We start from the raw sequence: 23,419 nt of genomic DNA, 5'->3' as shown, positions 1-23,419 counted from the left end.
CAGTACAACTGCTTCTTTCAGCTTAGCAGAAAGAAACAATTCACAGAAAGGGCATGGTGTGTAACACTTTTAGGAAATCAGAATTTTCTCATCCACTTTTCTAGATTTGAAGAAAAGTGGAATGATTTAATACTTAATATTCATTAGAAATTTTATTTTGCCTATCAAATTGCTAATGTATATAAGTATTCAATCAGTTGTTCCATTTTTCTTTAAATCTGGAAGATTTCAACTTCTGGATACTGATAGTAGGTTCCTTTCTTATCTCTCCTTCCCTGTGGCTCCCACAATACTTTAGAATTACTGGTTTAGTTAGCAATAGAAGATTTGATAACTGAATTTCATTTCCATTAATGATGACTAGGCTCTCTAAGGCTGCAGTCCTTTACACACTTATCTGGGTGTAAGTCCCATAAAATTCAATGAGATATGCATAGGATTTTGCTGTGATTGTCTTTAGATGTTAAGTGGACATTGTTTTTTAAACTGTGGATGACTAGTTTTCTGGTTAATTGTAATTGGATTTTCATTATTTGATACATACTATCTGAAATATGTTAGCATGCTGGTGAATAATGATTAATTAGCATGATATTGGAATAAGGAGGAAAATCAGTGGACAAATCTAACCAAAGTTAAACATGTTTAAGTCCCCTTAATTTAAGTTAGAGATTTTAAACATGTGTATAAATATCTACCATTGAAATTAACTGGGACTGAAAAGTCTTTTAATGCTGGTTGGACCATGTTCCAGATTTTGGTTTAGCAGCCTAAGATATTCTAGAAACTGACATGTTGTAATTGATAGATCCTGGTGAGAAGAGGGGAAAATAGCAGTGTGGAGGGAATTCATTACAGCTTCCTATTTTAAAGTTAAGAAGACTGATCGGCCATTATAAAATGGTTCAGTTGAAAGGGGTGTAAATGCTTTAGCATTAAACCTTAATTTGGACACTTCATAGGGTGATATGTTAAGCAACATTTTCTTTGAATCCTGCTGCTTCAGAATGACCTTTCAGTGTATGAGCTTAGGAGTCGTTATTTTTCAAATCACCTTTGTCACTCCACTGCGGCATATTGGTTGTTCTGCATATAGTTTGAAACAGGATTCATAACTGGTTAGTCAACAATGGACAGGTTTTTCTTGGGAGGGACAGGTAATCTTATTGAATACTTTACCAGCCTTAAAGCAAATTATTCCATATGAAACATCAGTATTCCTTCTAAAATAACTCTCAGAGCACCAACAGGCATGCTTAGAGAAAAACTTAAACCTTAGTAGGTTGCCAAGTGACACAACAAAAGCAGGATTCTAGGATTCCTCCCACACTAGAGCTCTTTAGTACATTGCTTTTCTGTAATTAGCTGGAAGTGGAATTAACGGCAGAGGTTAAGTACAACAATTAATATAGCACTTTAATATTCAGCAGTGCACTTCCCTATCGTTCTGTAATATCTACTCATAAGTAAGTTCCATTCAACAAAGGTCCTTTTTAACGTCAATTGAAAAGTCTACTGTTTACAAGTTTTAGCCTTCGAGGTTTTGTTTTTATATTTCTTCCTTTGATCCCAGCTGAAGAATTAGTTATGAGAAGACTTTGATCTGGACCTTGAATAGTCACTCTGAATTGCCTCAATATTAGTTTCTCCCACATGGGGGGGCGGGGCAGTTATTATTAATTTCCCTCCATGCATTTTTCTTAGTGTTATTTTGCCACTAAAAATATAATAAATCATGAGAGGAAACAGTAATTCAGTAAAAATAAAGTTTAAATTAAATCACTAATTAAAGCCTACCTCCTTCTCCCAGGAGGAAAAACCATCATTGGGGCAACTAGAGGCTTTTCATCATTAATCTCCTAACCCAGAACAGGAAGTGATACAATAGAGTTTACAAAGAGGAAGTGTTCGATTTAAAGACATAGGATCTTTGGAAAGTTTTAATAGTGCTTTGCCTGTGCACACTGGACAGTTGGTGCTACAATTGCATTTTATCTCACACAAAAAAAATCACCACAGATCTGGTTTAAAAAAGCACAGGGAGGATTGCAACAGCTTAACAAAGATGTCAAGTAAATACTCCATTAAAACCGAGTGGACAAAGGTATAGCATGAAAGCAGCATTTGTACTATGAAGCTAAATCATCTTGGTGCTGAAAAGAGCATTCTCAAATAACTGAGTAAATAGTTTCACTGACTCTTTGACTTTTGTCCAGCATGAGGGCACAGTAAATAACAAGCACATAAAAGGTTAGAGAAAGCCAGTGCCTTGCACATTAGGTTTTAGTCCTTTTATAGCAGGGATCGGGAACTTGAAGTTCTCCAGATGTTGTTGGGCTACAGCTCCCATAATCCCTGCTGATTGGCCATGCCAACTGGGTCTGATGGCTGTTGTCCAACAATATCTGGAGTGCCAAAGGTTTCCCATCCCTGCTTTCTAGCACTTGAGCTTCTTTTACAAAATCAACAGGGAAGGAAACATTTTGGAACAAATATGGTGTGAGAACATGTCTGGTATAGGTACGAGTACTTTTGAACATTGTCTTGTAAAGTACGTTTCCTCCATCTTGTGTTTAAAAATTCTCATCCCTCTATGTTTAAAAGTTTCTGGTATCCAGGAAACTTAGGAAAAACCCTAGATTTTATGGTAAAGGAAGAAGACAGCAGCAATTCCAGATTCCAACAAAGTGAAGTAAACTTCAAAACTACTGAAAAGCCTAATTACTGAAACACACACTTGAAAGTATCTTGAGCAGAAGAAGCAAATAGAACATTGCTATGATGAAAGACTTCGTATTACAACTGAAACTCATCAGGCGTAACATTTTCTGGGTTGTTTCAATAAATAACAAACACAAACAAATAACAATGGTTTAAGCAGAGGTCCCTCATACTAAAGTGTTACATGATTGGAATGTGCCTAGACTAGAATTCTAAGTATAATCCACCCACTTATTGGAATATTGCAAAACATATTGTATTGGGTAATCTCAGTGGTTGTACTGCATATGGTTAAATATAATAATATTAAATTAAATACTGCTCAAAGAAGTGGATTTCCATGCCATCGGCACACTTCATTCTTGTAGCAGCCTCAGCTTAGTTTAAGATAAATTTTTCTGTTAATCTCAGACAATGTCCTAAAGGCATCTTCATCTGTTATCGACCTGATCATAGACAGTAAGGTTGTGTCTGCTTCAGCAGTTTTTCATACAACCTAGTCCTAAAGTTCATGTGATATGGGGATACAGTCTACATTACATCTCATGAACTGGCATTGTTTGAACTCTAGTCCTGGTTCTGATGTGCAAGATCAAGCAAAAAAGGCATCCAAGCATTTTGCACTAAAGGTGGTGAGCCAAGTCACACATTTTCCCTTTTCCTGGCCTTTGGTTTCCCCTTTCTCCTTCACTATTGGAGCGAGTAGTTTTTGTGTGTCCGTGCGCGCTATTGCATCCGTGCACCCATTCAGGTATTGACTGTCTGCTAGCAGAAGCTGAAAACCTGGCTCTTCCACAGTCTTTAAAATGGGTCTGATTTTATGATCCTCCCTCAAGGTAATTTACACTTTTGATCACCACACTGCATAAAACCAGGAACATGAATAGGTGCATACAGTTGCAGGTCTCGTTATGAAAGCTTGGTGTTGATAATTAATACAAGAAAAGAAAACGCTGAACATTCTCTTCCGGGAGTGCAAAGTATGTCTTTCAGGTAAATCTACAAAGGTAGCTTTGGGATAACATGAAATGTGGTATGCATATTGATGTACTGTAGACACGAGGTGTCACCACCACCCATCCTCCTCTCCAAGAAAGGATGCAAAAGAGCATCTGTTCTTGTGGAATCACATAGTAAAAATAAGTTACTTTCTTGTTTACCTCTGACTTTCTTTGGGACATATATACATACTCCAAAGTTTCCTTAAATTTTAGACTGTCCTGTCTCTTAAATGAATACCAATCAATCTTTTGCTTTTTCTAATTCAGTGTAATCTAATTGCAGTTGATGAGTAAAGAATCTCCAGTCTCTGCTGGAAATGATGCTTACGTTGATCTTGACCGACAGGTATCTGATACTAGATGTTTCTTTCTTCCTTTCATTAGTGGAGCTCAGTGTGCAATTTTCTTGGTATATTGTAAATGAGCTACAGCTTGTTTTTGTTTTGCTTTTTCTAGTTTGTATCTATAAAAATGTATTGAGAAAATTCAAAGTAAGTGGCAAACAAATCAGTATAATTGCAACATAACCTATTATTTGCTGGTGAACTTAATAGAATCAATAGTTATTCCATAGAGAAGTAACATCAGTAAAATACTGCACATTATTTTCTTCTTTTAGCAGGCTCACCAAAAGGCTAAGCAAGAATTACTGTGCAGCCTTCTGGTGGTTTGAAACCGATCTCCAAAATTGTGGCTAAAGTGAAATTTTCTCCTTCTGCAGCATGCTTCCCTGTTAAAGCTAAAAAGGTGTTGAAGGTGGGGAAGCAGATGCTGTAAAATTGACAGGGACATTAAGTAAAAAGCAATGCTTTTTCATACTAACTGACTGACTGATTAGTTTCACTTGCAGTGCTCTTTTCCTTCTCTGCCAACTGAGTGATCAAGCTGGCTCTGTGCATCTTCTTAGTAATTAATGCTAGAAAATAAATGCTTTGACATATAAAACACTGATTATTTTAAAGAAATGTGGCTTATGTCATTAATCCCATTGTAGCAGAACTGTATGTAATAGTTTACAATACACATTTAGGCTACTTCTTTTTTGTTAACATTTATGTGCTTTTGTTATGGTATAATTCTGTCTGAAGGTTGTAGATACATTGACCTTGTTCGCATGTCATGGTAAGCCATATTCTGAAACAATTGTTTACATGAGTCCTGGCTTCTGCCAGGTTTGTTTTAGAGAGTTCACATGTAATGCCATGGTTTGTTTCCTCCTAGCTTGGCTAAGGGAAGAGTGAGGTGGGTACAGTGTGATCAAACTATGGCTTCTCATGATGCGCGAACCAGGTCACAGGATACTATAAAAGAAATGGAGCATTTGTATGTGGATAATACAGGTCTTATTTTACTGAGTATTTTTTTTAAACAAAGGAACAGTTCAACACTGAAAAGCTTTTGAAACTTCCCTGAGCGTTTTTGAATTTCTGTAATTTGTTTAATATGAGGGAAATGTTTAACTGAATATCGCACTTGGCTAGGAACCAGCTTCTGGACATATAGTCAGTACTCAAACTGCCTTTGTCCATCCTCAAGCCATTCTTGCAAACAACAGAATGTTATTAAAAAGGAGGATATTATTGTTCATTCTAGTTATAATGAATTTCATTTATAGAAAATGGGTAAATGCTATGATACTTGGGGAAGAACTGGTAGCTCAGTGGTGCAGCACATGTTTCACATGCAGAAGGTCCTGGGTTCAATAGTTGATGTTTTCATTTTGAAGAGGATTGGGTACCAGGTGATAGGAAAGACCTCTATCTGAGAGAGCCACTGCCAAGTAGGCAGTGTTGGACTAGATAGACAATAATAATAATAATAAATAATAATAAATTTTATTTCTAGGCCGCCTATCTGGCCGCACAAGCGACCAGTCTAGGCGGCGTACAAGATAAAGTAAAATACAACATACAAACTACATAAAAACCCAAGAACTACAATATAAAACGAAACCAAACCCACCCATAGCTAAAACCAATGGCACCCAAAAGAAAAAAGAAAAAAAAGCAGCAAAACAAAAGACAAAAACCCAGGCCACCTCAGCCAGCCAGCTTATGTATCCCTCCAAGAGGGACAGGTGATGGAAATTAGTCACAGCTGGCTGGGTACCTGGGACCTGGTCCTGCCAGGCAGCAGTCCCACTGGGAAGGGTGGTGGAGGTGGTGTTCCAGCAGCAACAGCAGGCTCTCCTTCTCTGGGTGGCGATGTTCTCCTTCTTCCTGCAGGCACTGGGTATCACAAGTCATCTGACCTAGTATAAAGTGACTTGTTAGGGTCGTAAATAAGCCAGGACAGTGTTCCCCCTAGTAGGGATGGAACCAGGAACCTATACTGGTTTTACCTTTATTCCTTGTAGTTCATTTCCCAGTCTTTTGTGTTATATAGAATAGTAGAGTTGGAAGGGGCCTACAAGGCGAGCCCCCTGCTCAATGCAGGAATCCAAATCAATGCATTCCCAACAGCTGCCTCTTGAATGCCTCCAGTGTCGGAGAGCCCACTACCTCTCTAGGTAATCGGTTCCACTGTTGTATAGCTCTAACAGGAAGTTTTTCCTGATGTTCAGTCGAAATCTGGCTTCCTGCAACCTGAGCCCATTATTCTGTGTCCTGCACTCTGGGACGATCAAGAAGAGATCCCGGCTGTCCTCTATGTGACAACCTTTCATGTAGTTGGAAGAGTGCTATCATATCTCCCCTCAGTCTTCTCTTCTCAAGACTAAACATGCCCAGTTCTTTCAGTCTCTCCTCCTAGGGCTTTGTTTCCAGCCCCTGATCATCCTTGTTGCCCTCTTCTGAACCTGTTCCAGTTTGTCTGCATCCTTCTTGAAGTGTGGAGACCAGAACTGTATGTAGTACTGAAGATGAGGCCTAACCAGTACTGAATAGAGGGGAACTAATACTTCACGCGATTTGGAAACTATACTTCTGTTAATGCAGCCTAATATAGCATTTGCCTTTTTTGCAGCCACATTGCATTGTTGGCTCATATTCAGCTTGTGATCAACGACAATTCCAAGATCCTTCTCACATGTCGTATTGCTGAGCCAAGTATTCCCCATCTTATAACTATGCATTTGGTTTCTTTTTCCTAAGTGTAGAACTTTGCCTTTATCCCTGTTGAATTTCATTCTGTTGTTTTCAGCCCAATGCTCCAGCCTATTAAGGTCCCTTTGAATTTTGTTTCTGTCTTCCACGGTATTAGCTGTGCCCCCCACCCCAATTTTGTATCATCTGCAAATTTGATAAGCATGCTCTGTACCTCCTCATCCAAGTTGTTAATAAAAATGTTGAAGAGCACTGGGCCCAGGACCGAGCCCTGTGGTACCCCACTCTTTACTTCCACCCAGTTTGAGAAGGAACCATTGATAAGTACTCTTTGAGTACAATTCTGGAGCCAACTGTGGATCCACCTGATAGTTGTTCCATCCACCCTACATTTAGCTAGCTTGCTAATCAGAATATCATGGGGCACTTTGTCAAAAGCTTTGCTGAAGTCAAAATATATTACGTCCACAGCATTCCCACAGTACAAGGGAGGTTACCCAATCAAAACATGAGATAAGATTAGTTTGGCAGGATTTGTTCTTCATAAATCCATGTTGGGTCCTAGTAATCACTGTATTGTTTTCAAGGTGCTTGCAGATTGACTGCTTTATAATCTGCTCCAGAATTTTTCCAGGGATTGATGTTAGGCTGACTGGTCTGTAGTTCCCCAGTTCCACCTTTTTGCCCTTTTTGAAGATAGGGACAACATTAGCTCTCCTCCAGTCATCCAGCACTTCACCAGTCCTCCATGATTTTGCAAAGATAATAGAGAGCAGTTCTGAGAGTTCTTCAGCCAGTTTCTTCAATACTCTAGGATGCAGTTTATCAGGCCCTGCCGATTTGTTCAAAGTGATTAGGTATTCCTTTGTCTTATCAGTCTCAAGCTCTAATCCTGTCCCTTCTGCTTCATGTTTCCTGGGAGGGTCATAGACCTTTTCTTTTCTTTTTTCTTTTTTTTGGAGAAGTCTGAGCCAAAGTAGGAATTTCTTTGTCATCTGTTATCATTTTGCCATCCTCATTGAGTAGCTGTGCCACCATTTCTTTTCTCTATCTTTTACTATGGATGTACCTGAAGGAAGCTTTTTTGTTGCTTTTAGCATCTCTCGCGAACCTCAGCTCATTCTCAGCTTTAGCCTTCCTGATGCCATCCCTGCAATTCCATGATACCTGCCTGTACTCTTCCTTTGTGGCCTGGCCTTCTTTCCACTTCCTGTATGTGTCCTTTTTTGTTTTCAGGTTATCTCTAAGCTTTTTGTGAAGCCACATTGGCTTCTTTTCCTTGTTGGAATTGCTTGCCATTGCGCTTTTAGAATTTCCTTTTTTAGAAACTCCCACCCATCTTCGACTCCTTTTCTCATTGGGCTCGCTTGCCATGGAACCGTATTTACAATTGTTCTGAGTTTATTAAACTCTGCTTTCCTGAAGTCCAGGATGCGTGTATGGCTACTTTCAGCTTTTGTTTCTGTTAAAATCAAGAATTCGAGTATGGTGTTGGTCACTATCCCCCAGAGTTCCCGTAACTGCCACTTCATCCACCAAATCATCTCAGTTGCTTAGAATCAAGTCCAGGATAGCTGATCCTCTGGTTGCTTCCTCCACTTTCTGTAGGAGAAAGTTATCTCCAGCACAAGTCAGAAATTTCTTGGAGGGGTCGTGTTTGGCAGAATTTGTCTCCCAGCAGATATCGGGATAATTGAAGTCTCAGGTTCCTACTACATCCTGCCTCCTCAAAACATTGGCAATTTGCTTTTCAAAAGTTACATTCTCATCTTCTCCTTGATTGGATGGTCGGTAGTAGACTCCAAGCACTACATTCTGTTTATTACTTGCCTCATTAATTTTAATCCAGATACTCTTGGTGGAGCTACCAATTTCATCTTCCTGTATTTCTGTGCAGGGATATATATTTTTAATACATAGCGCAACTCCACCTCCCTTTTTATTCCTTCTGTTCTTTTTGAACAAGTTATATCCTTCAGTTGCTGTATTCCAGTCATGGGAGACATCCCACCAAGTTTCAGTTATACCTATCAAGTCGTAATTGCCCTCCTGTATTAAGAGTTCAAGTTCATCCTGCTTGTTTCCCATGCTGTGCGCATTAATATACAGACATCGAAGACCATGTGATTTGTGGCTTGGCTTCCTTACTACATTTTCTGAGGACTGTTACTGGGTCCTGTTAGAGCCGATCTCTCTGTTCCCGTTACTGTACACAAGCCTTCATCAGTCGTTACCACCAAGTTTACATCTCCCTTCTCCTTAGGATTCAGTTTAAATCCCTCCTGATGAACTTCTCCATGCTGTCACCAAACACATTCTTCCCAGTCCTTGTGAGATGCAACCCATCATTTGCCAGCAGTCCATCTTCCAGGAAGCATAGCCTGTGGTCCCAGAATCCAAATCTCTCATGTCGGCACCACCTTCGTAGCCATTCATTCACACGGAGTATTTTTCTTACCCTTTCTACTCCTCTTCTAAGTACTGTAAGGATAGATGAAAAAACTATCTGGGCCTCAAAGTCCTTAAGTTTCCTTCCCAGAGCTTCAAAGTCTGATGTGAGTTCTTCATAGCTTCGTTTGGCAGTATCATTTGTTCCCACATGGATGAGGAGAAAGGGATACCTGTCGGTGGGCTTGATGAGTGATGGCAACCCTTCCGTCACATCTCTAATCTGTCTTCCTGGTAGACAGCATATCTGGCGAGTTCACAGATCTTCTCAGCATACTTGGGTTTCAATCCCACACAGTAGGGAGTCTTCCACTATTAGTACTCTTCTCTTCTTGTAGGGCGTGGTTTCATTGCCCCTGCTTGATCGAGCTTCAGCCTCTTCCTCGTTGCATGGGGTCTCCTGTAATTCTTCCACCACAAGCTGTCCTCCAGTCTCATCTTCGAGTGGTTGAAAGCGGTCCCATAGTTCCACTGGTGAAGGGTGTCTTCTAGCTCTTCTGCTCCTACCTGTCACCCTTTTCTACAGAGTTTCCTCCACTTCATTGTTCCTCTCCAAAGCAGTCTCCTCTTCTGCTATCACATGCTGTTGCTCTTTCACCTCCACTTCTCTTTGCTGCTGTTGTTCCAGTGTCTGTCTAAGAACTCCTCATCTTCTCTTATAGTCCTCAGTGTGGCCACCCGCCATTCCAGGCCTCTCACTTTTTCTTCGAACAGTGGCATGAGCGTGTTCTTGTTGCACGTGTACACCATGTAGTTCTCAGGCAAGAAAACAAACATGGCACACACTGTGCAGATCACAACCACTGAAGTATCCTTCCCGTTCATACTCTCTTCTACCTTTTGTTTGTTTCTAACTACTTGTTTTGGAGTGCCCTGTGCTTTGTCCTGTCCTACTTCAGGGTAAACTTGAGAGTCCCACTGGTATGTGGTGCGCTGTACAAGAAGAATTGGTAAAAAAAAATTTAGGGACCTCCCCCTTGACCTCTGTTGACCTCCTTTGTCAAACTCCTGTTTGCTCTCCCTGTTCACTCACACTGTTTGCTCGCTCTCTGAAAGCTGACTTGCTTGTATGTCCTCTCCTGTGGACCAGCTGAGACAGTTCTCTCTGCTCTGCTCAGTTAAGAGTCAGGAAACAGAATGAAAGTCCCAGCATACACAGCTGCTGCTTGTGGCCCTCAGCAGTTCGCAGGCCATGCCCTTAAGCCAATAGCTATCAGGCCACACCCTTTCCAATCAAGCTGCTATGGAGCCCTGCTGAGCACACGGTTTAGAGCACATGGCTTCAGAGCACACGGCTTCACAGCCCTCTTGGCTTTTCTCTTTTCCTCGCTACAGCTCCTTTGTCAAACTCCTGTTCGCTCGCTCTGTTCGCTGTCTCTCTGAAAGCTGGCTTGCTTGTATCTTCTCTCTTGTGGACCAGCTGAGACAGCTCCCTCTGCTCTGCTCAGTTAGGAGTCAGGAAACAGAATATGAAAAAGAGTTCAACAATATTCATTCCTTGCATCTATAAAGAAAAGTGTTTTTTAAAACTTAATAAATTTTATGAAATAGGTTTTTTCTGGTATGTTGTAGGGCTCAGTGTGAATATGTAAATCGTGTCTGTTTCTTGTTTATATGTAACTTCGTGGCCTAGCCATGATAATAGTTGCCTTTCTAATATATTGTAATTAGTTATAGTTATGTGCTGTAATCCAAAGAAGTCATCTGTGTATGACGGAGGCGATCATGTGCATCTGCTGCTTTCAGACATTTCTCTCAAATATCTCCTAGCCCGTAAGAGGCAAGCCTCTGCCAGTTTTTCTCCTTTCTCGGACTGGGAGGTTTTGCAGAGAACCAATCAAAAAGACAAAACAAAGCCGTGGCTTGCAGGCATAGTTTCTTTGTATATTGTAAGTTTGTACTTGTACATTAATGACTTTTTTGGATTATACCTCTAGAAAAGTATTGTATCGTAATATTTTTAGTAAATTGAAATATATTGTTTTAAAAACACAGTTGAAGAAAACAACAGAAGAATTAAATGAAGCCTTAGCAACCAAAGAAGAAATTTCTCAGAGGTGCCATGAACTTGATATGCAGGTAAACAGACTACTGCACAGTAAGCTCAAAATAAGATTTTCAGCATTCTGAATCTCGGCTTGTAGAACATGTACGATTTTTGTAAAACGTATCATAGAAATGACTGTTTCTTTAAAATGCATTTCTCAGGTAGAAGACTGAACAAGTGTGGCTTGATTCAAGCATGGTTTTACTATGGTTTGGTATTACATGCTTAGTATGACCGAGTGGATCCAGGGTGTGGACAACATGTCTTTGTGAGGGGGAGTGGTCCCAGCCGCCCTGAAAGAGGCAGTGATCTGACTGCTCCTGAAGAAGCCCGCCCTGGACCCATTGGTTTGTGATATCTATCACCCGGTTGCAAATGCTCCCTTTTTAGGGAAGGTGACTGAGAGCAATTATAAGTTCTCTTGGATGAAATAGATATATTGACCCATTCAAATCTGGGTTCAGGCCTGGTTATGGCACTGAATTGGCCTTGGTTGCCCTGATGGATGACCTTTATCGGGAGAAGGACAGGGGGAGTGCAACCCTGTTATTCTTACTTGATCTCTCAGCAGTTTTTGATACCACTGAACATGGTATCTTTCTGAGCTGACTTGGTGAGATTGGTATCAGCGGTGCTGTTTTACACTAATTCTGATCCTATCTCCAGGGATGTTTTCAGAGAATAGCATTGGGTGATTGTCTTTCAACCCCCCTGGCAGTTGTGCTGTGGGTTGCCACAGGGTACCATTGTGTCCCCAATGCAGTTTAACATCTATATGAAGCATTTGGGAGGAGTCATCAAGAGATTTGGGGTGAGCTGTTAGCAGTGCACTGATGATACCCAGCTCTATTTCTCTGTAACATCGGAATTGGGAAAGGCTGTGCAAGCCCTGGACCAGTGCCCGGACTCGGTAGTGGGCTGGATGAGGGCCAATAAACTGAGTCTGAATCCTAGCAAGACGGAGGTGCTGTGGGTTGGTGGTTTCTGAGTTTCGATAATTAGTCAGTTGCCTGTTTTGGATGGGATTGTACTCCCTCTGAAAGAGCAAGTTTGTAGTCTAGGGGTGCTCCTTGGTATGGAAATATGCAGAGTAACTCAGCGTCTGAACTGTGTGTGCCGGTGTGTGTATTTACTTTTACCCTGCATTTCACCCTGCATTTAGATCACTGGGACTTAAGACTTAGTAAAATAAGAAAAAGCTACTTATTTATAGAAATACATAGTAGATAGGAAAGGCATACGTAGTTCTAAGAAGTTGGAGGCACAATGCCCAGATTTGGGTATTGCCCACATTGCTCAGGAGAGAGAACAAAGACAGAGATGTCTCCTCTCTCCTCGGACAGTTGAAGAAGAAGTCAAAGGAAGGAGAGGAGCAGATAAGCTTCCCTGAGCATATCAGCCTACAGCAGAAGAAAGTTAGGTAGAGAAGAGCACAGGTAGGCAAGCCTAGCCAGCTGGAGGACCTAACTCTATCTTCCTTCTGGAATACAAACAAAGGACCCCAAACAGGATTTGCTCTTGCTCCACTTCCAACACTCCTGGATCCATCTTTGTTGCTAGAGGCCCAGGTGACCTCAGTGGCTAGGAGTAGCTTTTGCCAGCTTTGGCTGGTAAGATAGCTGTGGCCGTTAAGGACCGGGATAGCCTGACCACTATTGTCCATGCACTGGTAACCTCCAGGTTGGATTACTGTAATGGGCTCTATGTGGGAATGTCCTTGAGGGTGGTCGGAAGCTGCAGGTTGTGTAAAACGCAGCGGCACGATTGCTGATGGGGCAGGGTATCGCCAACATGTCACCCAACTCCTGAGAGAATTGCACTGGCTGCTCATTAGCTACTGGGCCAAGTTCAAAGTTCTGGTTTTGGTGTACAAAGCCTCATGCAGCTTGGGATCAGGATACCTAAAAGATTGTCTCATCCCTTATATTCCCAGTTGATCACTGCACTCTGTAGGTAAGGCCTCCTGCAGATACCATCTCATCAGGAGGTCAGGAGACACCTTAGGAAACAGACCTTTCATGTAGTGGCACAGGCACTTTGGAATTCCCTCCCCTTAAAGAGGCACCATCTTTGTTATCTTTTCAGCGGCTATTGAAGACCTTCTTCTTTCAACAAACCTTTTAAGTGGAGACCTTTTCCCAGCCTGCTTCTGTGCTAGAATTGCTTTTTAAGATGTTTTTAAGGTTTTTTTAAAGAAGTTTTAAAGGTTTTTAAATACTTTTTAAAGATGTTTTGTTTTAATATGTTTTTAAATCTTTTGTTTTTATGATATTTTAAAGTGCTTTTAGCGTCTTTTGTTTGTTGCCCTGGCTCCTTCTTGGAGGAAGAATGCGATATAAATTTAACAATAATAATAATAATAAAAAAGCTTATCTTCTTCCTCCTGCTGCTGTCCTTGTGTTCTCCCTGACTCCTTTCATAGCAAACCATAATCTGCCCAGTTTAGGTGTTAAAACAAACCATGATTTGTTGCAAAAGAGGAAGTCACAGAGGAAGTCATCTGAACCATGTTGGTGGTTTGCCCATCTACTCCTAGTAACTTAAAATATATTATTTGCTATGGGTTGTATCCAACTAAGTTTCACTCAAACACACTGAAAGTAATGGGCCTAAGTTAGTAATGTCTGTTAATGTCTGCTCTAAGTATGACTGAAGTTGAATGCAGCTCTATATGTTGTTGGGTCACTTGTATTTAAAGTTGTATTTTCTTCCTTATGGGTGCAAGCTTTAAGCAGAATTCTTCTATACTCTTCCGGCCTTTTTCGGGTCACTGACCCAATAACAAAGGTGCTGGTTTTTTTCTTCCTTTTATATTCCATTGGTTGTCCCATTGTTAAATTGTTATCCTGGTGACAGAAGATTAATAGCTTGCCATTTATATCCTTGACTGAACTTCTAAATGGGCATATTGTTATCTTTTTTTTTCCTATACAAAAAGGAATTTGTATGACATGAAATAATACATGGGGGAAATCTGAAGAAGAAATGTCTTAGCCATGCTGCAAATCTCTAGTTTTTAGTTTGGAAGCTTAATACATTACATGAAGTGAAAGTTTTTGCATTTTCAAGAGCTCCGTGCATCTACTGTTATGGAGTTGAGTGGATATGAAGGTAGCATCAAATTGGCTTTATTTGTAAATAATTTATATATGTAATCTTTATGTAGCATTCCAGAGGATTCTTCACCTTATCTCAGTAATCCTTAAAATAACACAGTGTAAATCGGTCAATTGGGCAGTAAACTGATTGACATAAATACAGATATGAGAGGGGCTTGCCTAAAGCTGCTGGTATCTTGCCCTATCTAGGTTTATTAAAAAGCCAGTCCCTCTGATTTAATTAGGCCTTACTCCCAAGTAAATATACATAGAAGGGCAAACTAGTGAGTTCATGGTAGAGGCAAGATATGAACGAAGGACTTCATGATTCACATTTCACATTCTTTAGGGTCAAACTAGACATTAAGTTACATGTGTCTTTGTATTTATATCTAGCTTTTGTTCGCAGCTGCAAGGAGCCCCATTTGGCTTTTAACCCTTTCCCTTTCACCATGAAAATTCCATGCATGCATCTTAAGCTGCTATTTGTCCCAAGTTTCTGCATTGGTTCTCTCTAGACTTATCAGTGGCACTATAGCTTGTTTTTAGCTATGCATTTCTGTATTGTTGTTGCATTTTGGTAATAGGTTGCTGCACTGCAAGAGGAGAAAAGTAGTTTGCTAGCAGAGAACCAGGTCTTAATGGAACGCTTGAATCAGTCTGATTCCATAGAAGATCCCAACAGCCCAGCAGGACGTAGACATCTGCAGCTACAGTCACAATTAGAACAGCTCCAAGAGGAAACTTTCAGGTAAGAGTTGCATGACAGAGTAAAATCAGCAACCACTGGAAGCAGTAGCTGTTTCTGATTCATACTTATTTAATTCCTGTTTGCCATTAGGATGAATTTGGTCCAATGATATCACCTAGTTTAGTTATATTTTAATAACATCACATTAGGTAGAGAGTTTTCTGACTTTCTATCTGCTGCAAGGGGAGGAAGGACCTATGAAATGCGGAGCACAATAGTTTGTTTTTAGATCAGAAATAATGAAATCTTTGCCAATAATTTTGATAATAAAAGCAGTTGAATTTTCCATATGTGATGTCAGGTGCGGGGCAGGTGGAGACACAGCTCCAAGTGCACTATCGGTAGCCTTAAAGTGCACTCCCAATTGTGCAATGGCAAGGGAGGATTGCTGTCACTATTAGACAGCTGATTGGTGGTGAAAGCAAGCCCTGGGGAACTCAGTAGTGCAGCCAATCACAGGAAGCTTGAAGCGAGTGCCTATCAGCTGAGAGGTGCTTACTCCAAGCTCTGCTTTTCTTCTGGTTTTGGCTGGCTGCAGAGTTCCCACTGGGGGACTCGATACCCAGCCAATCCTTGAAGGGGCTTGCAAAGAACTGAGCAAGACTCTTTGAAAAGCCCTTGCTCCTTGCAAAGAACTCTGCTCAGCTCTTTGATGCACCAGTAATCAGCTGATCAATGGCACTTCAAAGCATCATGCAGGGCTCTTTGAAGTCCTGACAATCATTGGAATGTCAGAGTGCCCCATCGCCTGATATCCTTGTGAGATAAGGTGATTGACAGGTGGGTGGGCAGGGTGATTGACAGGTGGGTGGGCCCTGCCCACCTGGCCCACATGTTAACTTTGGCCCCCAAGGGGTAGCGGGAGATAAAGTTCTGGCCCACCAGCCAGATCCAGTTCCTCAGCCCTGAGTTAGATGGAAGCTCGTGAACTGCATCGGGCCCACAGAGTGTGGCTCCTTGTCTCTTTCCTTGCTTTAAGGAAAGAAACTTATTTTCAGAATGTGTGTGCCTGTGTTAGAGACAAATTCCACACTTTAACGTTATGTCACTCTTTCTCAGTTTTGTATGCAGTGCCTGAATGAATGTGCTTTGTAACTGTGAAGTTTTTCTTACAAGATGGCACCAAATTATTATAGTTCTCAATGCTAATTTGCAAGTAGATCAGTTGATATGGCAAAATACACTTCTGGTAGTCAGATCGCCTCTGAGAAATGTGAGTGAGACAACTCTGGCACACTATTTTTGAGTTTTGACCCCAATAGTCCAGGGGTTTTTGCTTTTTAAAAAAAGCTGTTTGTCACCAAAATAGAATCTTCAGTCAAGGTGTTACTTATCAATTGTGTCCTTTCTGTGCTTTTTGTTTTCAGGTTGTAAAAAAGGAATATCTGTAGATCCTCCTTAGTTGCTGTCATGCATATTTGTGTGTGTGTTTGTGTGTCTTTGTCTATTTAAAAAAAATCTGTTCTGGTGTTTACAGATTAGAAGCAGCAAAGGATGACTATCGTATTCGTTGTGAAGAGCTAGAAAAGGAAATTGCAGAATTGCGGCAACAGAATGAAGAATTAACAAATCTGGCTGAAGAAGCTCAGTCTCTGAAGGATGAGATGGATGTACTAAGGTATGCCCGTTCTCGACCCTTTAGGATGCATATCTGTTGTAAATGAAATCTAAATTAGAAACATCTCTCAGTTTTTACAGTTCTCTTTTAGAATGCAATATCATTAAAATACATTGTCACAAAGCATTAATTGTATTGTTACTATCAAAACAGTTTGTAAAGGCAATTTTAAGAACATAAGAAGAGCCTGCTGGATCAGGCCAGTGGCCCATCTAGTCCAGCATCCTGTTCTCACAGTGGCTAACCAGGTGCCTGGGGGAAGCCCGCAAGCAGGACCCGAGTGCAAGAACACTCTCCCCTCCTGAGGCTTCCGGCAACTGGTTTTCAGAAGCATGCTGCCTCTGACTAGGGTGGCAGAGCACAGCCATCATGGCTAGTAGCCATTGATAGCCCCGTCCTCCATGAATTTGTCTAATCTTCTTTTAAAGCCATCCAAGCTGGTGGCCATTACTGCATCTTGTGGGAGCAAATTCCATAGTTGAACTATGCGCTGAGTAAAGAAGTACTTCCTTTTGTCTGTCCTGAATCTTCCAACATTCAGCTTCTTTGAATGTCCACGACTTCTAGTATTTTGAGAGAGGGAGAAGAACTTTTCTCTATCCACTTTCTCAATGCCATGCATAATTTTATACACTTCTATCATGTCTCCTCTGACCCGCCTTTTCTCTAAACTAAAAAGCCCCAAATGCTGCAACCTTTCCTCATAAGGGAGTTGCTCCATCCCCTTGATCATTCTGGTTGCCCTCTTCTGAACCTTTTCCAACTCTATAATATCCTTTTTGAGATGAGGCAACCAGAACTATACACAGTATTCCAAATGCAGCCGCACCATAGATTTATACAACGGCATTATGATATTGGCTGTTTTATTTTCAATACCTTTCCTAATTATCGCTAGCATGGAATTTGCCTTTTTCACAGCTGCCGCACACTGGGTTGACATTTTCATCGTGCTGTCCACTACAACCCCGAGGTCTCTCTCCTGGTCGGTCACCGCCAGTTCAGACCCCATGAGCGTATATGTGAAATTAAGATTTTTTGCTCCAATATGCATAATTTTACACTTGTTTATATTGAATTGCATTTGCCATTTTTCCGCCCATTCACTCAGTTTGGAGAGGTCTTTTTGGAGCTCTTCGCAATCCCTTTTTGTTTTAACAACCCTGAACAATTTAGTGTCGTCAGCAAACTTGGCCACTTCACTGCTCACTCCTAATTCTAGGTCATTAATGAACAAGTTGAAAAGTACAGGTCCCAATACCGATCCTTGAGGGACTCCACTTTCTACAGCCCTCCATTGGGAGAACTGTCCGTTTATTCCTACTCTCTGCTTTCTGCTTCTTAACCAATTCCTTATCCACAAGAGGACCTCTCCTCTTATTCCATGACTGCTAAGCTTCCTCAGAAGTCTTTGGTGAGGTACCTTGTCAAACGCTTTTTGAAAGTCTAAGTACACTATGTCCACTGGATCACCTCTATCTATATGCTTGTTGACACTCTCAAAGAATTCTAATAGGTTACTGAGACAGGACTTTCCCTTGCAGAAGCCATGCTGGCTCTGCTTCAGCAAGGCTTGTTCTTCTATGTGCTTAGTTAATCTAGCTTTAATCATACTTTCTACCAGTTTTCCAGGGACAGAAGTTAAGCTAACTGGCCTGTAATTTCCGGGATCCCCTCTGGATCCCTTTTTGAAGATTGGCGTTACATTTGCCACTTTCCAGTCCTCAGGCACAGAGGAGGACCCAAGGGACAAGTTACATATTTTAGTTAGCAGATCAGCAATTTCACATCTGAGTTCTTTGAGAACTCTCGGGTGGATGCCATCCGGGCCCGGTGATTTGTCAGTTTTTATATTGTCCATTAAGCCTAGAACTTCCTCTATCGTTACCACTATTTGTCTCAGTTCCTCAGAATCCCTTCCTGCAAATGTTAGTTCAGGTTCAGGGATCTGCCCTATATCTTCCACTGTGAAGACAGATGCAAAGAATTCATTTAGCTTCTCTGCAATCTCCTTATCATTCTTTAGTACACCTTTGACTCCCTTATCATCCAAGGGTCCAATCGCCTCCCTAGATGGTCTCCTGCTTTGAATGTACTTATAGAATTTTTTGTTGTTGGTTTTTATGTTCTTAGCAATGTGCTCCTCAAATTCTTTTTTAGCATCACTTATTGTCTTCTTGCATTTCTTTTGCCAGAGTTTGTGTTCCTTTTTATTTTCTTCATTCGGACAAGACTTCCATTTTCTGAAGGAAGACTTTTTGCCTCTAAGAGCTTCCTTGACTTTGCTTGTTAACCATGCTGGCATCTTCTTGGCCCTGGCGGTACCCTTTCTGATCTGCGGTATGCACTCCAGTTGAGCTTCTAATATAGTGTTTTTAAACAACTTCCAAGCATTTTCGAGTGATGTGACCCTCTGGACTTTGTTTTTCAGCTTTCTTTTTACCAATCCCCTCATTTTTGTGAAGTTTCCTCTTTTGAAGTCAAATGTGACCGTGTTGGATTTTCTTGGCAATTGGCCATTTACATGTATGTTTAATTTAATAGCACTGTGGTCACTGCTCCCAATCGGTTCAACAACACTTACATCTCACACCGGGTCCCGGTCCCCACTGAGGATTAAGTCCAGAGTTGCCATACCTCTGGTCGGTTCCATGACCAACTGGTCTAGGGAATAGTCATTTAGAATATCTAGAAACTTTGCTTGTCCCAAAATGTTCCCCAGTGCCTAACAAATCCAAACCCTTCCACCCGACACCATCGTCTCATCCACGCATTGAGACTGCAAAGCTGGGCCTGTCTGGCTGGTCCTGCACGTGGAACCGGTAGCATTTCAGAGAAAGCCACCTTGGAGGTCCTGGCTTTCAGCATCCTACCTAGCAACCTAAATTTTGCTTCCAGGACCTCATGGCTGCATTTCCTCATGTCGTTGGTGCCAACGTGCACCATGACCACTGACTCCTCCCCAGCACGGTCTACCAAACTATCTAAACGACGGGCGATATCCGCAACCTTCGCACCAGGCAGGCAGAACACCTTGTGGTCTACACGCCCATCACACCCCCCACTGTCAATGTTCCTAATGATCGAATCACCCACTACAAGGATCCCTCCACCCCCTGGAGATATATCCTCGGCACGAGAGGATAGCTGCTCATCCCCCAAGGAATGGGTCCCTTCTAAGGGATCGTTTCCCTCTTCCTCAGCTGGATGCTCTCCTTCCCCGAGACCATCGTTCTCCATGATAGCAGGAGAGCTATCATCGCTGGAGTGGGACACAGCTATAACGTCCCTGAAGGCCTCCTCCACACACCTCTCTGCCTCTCTCAGCTTTTCCAGGTCCGCCACCTTGACCTCAAGGAAATGAAGTCGTTCCCGGAGAGCCAGGAGCTCATTGCACCGAGAGCACACCCACGACTTCTGTCCAACAGGCAGATAGTTGTACATGCTGCAGGCGGTGCAAAACACTGGAAAGCCCCCACACCCCTGCTGGCTTCTTACCTGCATAGTTTTGTTACGTCAATGGGTTGGAGACTGCGGTTTAGTTGAGGTTACGGAATGGACGGGCAGAGTGGGGGGCCCTGGCCTCCTCGCCCTGCTGCCGAACTTGCTCTGCTGCTTAACTCACCTTGACGCTTCGTCAGCTGGGGCCTTGACGCTTCGTCAGCTGGGGCCTTGACGTTTCGTCAGCTGGGGCTCCCTCTAGCTCGTGGAGCTAGTTAAATCATTTTCAGATCTTTAGAAACAGCATATAAAACTGGAGTGGTTTCATAAACTCATTTGTAGACATGTATTTTTTTGGAAAAAAATATAATTTCCTTAAACTACTTTTATTGTGAAAAATTTGGTTTCTTAATTTCTCAATTAAAGGATTTATTTCTATTTATTGAGTCTATGTATAAATCACTAACAGCAGGTCTTGAAGCAGTTTACAATTCAAAATACACTTCCGGGAAGGGTGACTTCGCTTGTGCCTGCTTTTGGGACGGGCTCCCGCCTCAAAAGAAGCTTATTCAGATATAAATCAGTCAGAACATTTTTTTTTTTTTGACTGATGAAATTTCTTCCGGGCAGGGAGAAACGTAGAGATCAACCTCAAAAGCCTGTTTTTGTTGGGAGGACTGGATTTCATTAATTTATGAGATAAGGTCCAGCCAACAATGCCGGACGGACTTCCGAACAAGCTCTATCTGTATAAGCGATACGTTTATCTTTTCTTTAAAGAGAGAACGGACTAACAGGCAAGCACCCTTCTTTCTATTATTTTTTTTACTTGGTTTAAATTGTTGCAGCAAAAGGAGATTTGTCAGATTGATCGGCTTTGGAAAACTTCTGGGTGAGCTATAACTCTTCTCTGTTATTCACGAAATTAACAGCTTATCTCTGTTTCTGTCACAAAAAGCTGTCCTGGAAGTGCATTCTAAAGATAATAAACAGAAGAGGGATTTCTATTCCTGATTTCTATTCCGAGGAATATTATATTGGCTGGGACTATTCTCTTTTTGGTCTATTTTATTTTGACGAATCTGCTTCTTCACGACGCCACTAACTGTTTTGATGCTGGGAACTAAATTTGTTTTGTATTCTTGAACATAGAGAGATAAGGCAGGCTGCTCTGTTTATACTGTGATGTCATCAAGCCTGGAATATTAACCCAATTGTTGCTGAAATAAGAAGTGGTTCTTCTTTATTTTTGTTTTGCTTTGTTTTCGTGGTTTTAAAAATGGCAATCAAGAAAGTGGCTGAGAATCTGGAAGTAACTATGTTTCAGAAAATAATGGATGAGATTGAGATAACGAAACAAACCCTGCGACAGGGTAGTAAGGAGCTGAAAATTGAACTGAGCAAAATGACGCAGGAGCTTAAAGAAATAGGGGATCCTGTGAGAGAGGAGAATGAGATCAGAGATGAGAAAAGAAAAAATAAAGGGAAGATACAAGCCCTGGAGATTGGAACAAATGTGGAATTGGAAAAAGATCTGGAGTTTATGGATTTTAGAAATAAAATCTACTGTTTGGAATTTAATGTTATCTTTGAAGAAATTAATGAAGATATTAGAGATAAAGTTATCAATGGCTTGGATAATCTTCTGGACTGGAATGATGTGATGGAGCTTGATATAGAGAAAATCTATGGAATTAACTGCAGCCATGTGACAATGGAAAAACTCTTAAGAGATGAGCCAGTGCATTTTGTAAAAAAGAAGAACACAGATATGACTTTACAACAGTATTTCAGCAACTTATTCAGAATGGATGGCAAGAAAATATTTGGGATAGAGGAAATTCCCATCAGACTCTTATTATATGACTATGGCTACAACAGCAAGATTATTATGGAATACTGATAATGGAAGATTGGACACTGAAATTACTGGACTTAACAGGACTATTGAAGATGGAAGATGGAACTAATAGGGGTAATGGAATAATGGCTATTGAAATTATTGGACCTAACAGATTCTGATGAGATGGATTAATCGATATGTTTATTTGGACTATGGTTATGACAATAAGATTATTATAATTATTAACGAGATGGATTAATTGACATGTTTATTTGGAGAAAAATTGATAGATATATTTCTTAAAGAATTGAAACCTCTCTTTGACTTTTTGTGGAAAGAATAAAGTAATGTTTATGAGATTTGATGATTAATTAAGATAACTACTGGAGGAAAGTGATTTTATAATATGATTTAAGAGACAGGATTGTTATATATTGTAGACCTATAACTGATTTGATATGTGACAAATGGGAAGTCAACATTTTATTTTTTTTGTTTAATCATTTTTGTTTTGTTTTGTTTTTTGTCTTTGAATGTTTTATGATTTTGTTTTCTATGTTTTATGAAAATTTGAATAAAAATTATTGTACAATTCAAAATACATATTACAGTGGTTCCGTTCCTTTCTCTCCGATAGGTACCAACAGGTAGCGTTGGGGGAGGAGGTATCAGACCCTTGGCCTCTCAATAGTGGTGTGCCACAGGGCTCTATCCTCTCTCCCATGCTATTTAACATCTATATGAAGCCGCTGGGGGCAATCATCAGGAGATTTGGGCTGCAGTGTCATCAATATGCGGATGACACTCAGCTCTATCTCTCGTTTAAATCTTCACCAGAGTTGGCTGTGGAGACCTTGTCTAAGTGCCTGGAATCCGTGAGTGGATGGATGGGAAGGAACAAGCTGAAGTTGAACCCTGATAAGACCGAGGTACTACTTGTGGGGGACAAGAGAAGGTTGGGCGACATTGACCTGAAGTTCAACGGGGTGAGTCTACCCCTAAAGGACCAGGTCCGCAGCCTTGGGGTTGTGCTTGATTCCAGGCTGTCCATGGAGGCTCAGATTTCGGCAGTGAGACGGGCAGCCTGGTACCAACTACACCTCATACGAAGGCTGCAACCCTACCTTCCTGTTCACCAGCTCCCACTAGTGGTACACGCCCTGGTCACCTCTCGTTTGGACTACTGTAATGCGCTCTACGTGGGGTTACCCTTGAAAACGGTCCGGAAATTACAACTGATACAAAATGCGGCGGCTCGACTACTTACGAATAGTCGCCGCCGAGATCACATCACACCAGTGTTGTTCGACCTACACTGGCTACCAGTTGTTTTCCGAGCCCAATTCAAGGTGTTGGTATTGACCTTTAAATCCCTACACGGTTCCGGCCCAGTTTATCTCACGGAGC

General features: G+C 41.3%; 1 protein-coding gene across 3 annotated transcripts in view; it reads left to right on the top strand.

Moving 5' to 3' along the window:
* The window catches only part of HOOK3 (hook microtubule tethering protein 3), a 132,544-nt gene that overhangs the window by 54,193 nt on the left and 54,932 nt on the right, over nucleotides 1-23,419 (top strand). For 2 of the 3 annotated variants that reach the window (XM_061633801.1, XM_061633790.1), the window contains 4 exons: nucleotides 4,006-4,068; nucleotides 11,210-11,293; nucleotides 14,947-15,110; nucleotides 16,588-16,728. In XM_061633801.1, the coding sequence (XP_061489785.1) occupies nucleotides 4,006-4,068; nucleotides 11,210-11,293; nucleotides 14,947-15,110; nucleotides 16,588-16,728 (452 nt within the window). The remainder of the gene's footprint in view (nucleotides 1-4,005; nucleotides 4,069-11,209; nucleotides 11,294-14,946; nucleotides 15,111-16,587; nucleotides 16,729-23,419) is intronic. The other variant, XM_061633811.1, reaches the window with a different exon arrangement.

Source organism: Rhineura floridana, chromosome 1, assembly GCF_030035675.1.
Source record: "Rhineura floridana isolate rRhiFlo1 chromosome 1, rRhiFlo1.hap2, whole genome shotgun sequence".
Taxonomy (NCBI): domain Eukaryota; kingdom Metazoa; phylum Chordata; class Lepidosauria; order Squamata; family Rhineuridae; genus Rhineura; species Rhineura floridana.
This window is presented reverse-complemented; position numbering and strand designations above follow the sequence as displayed.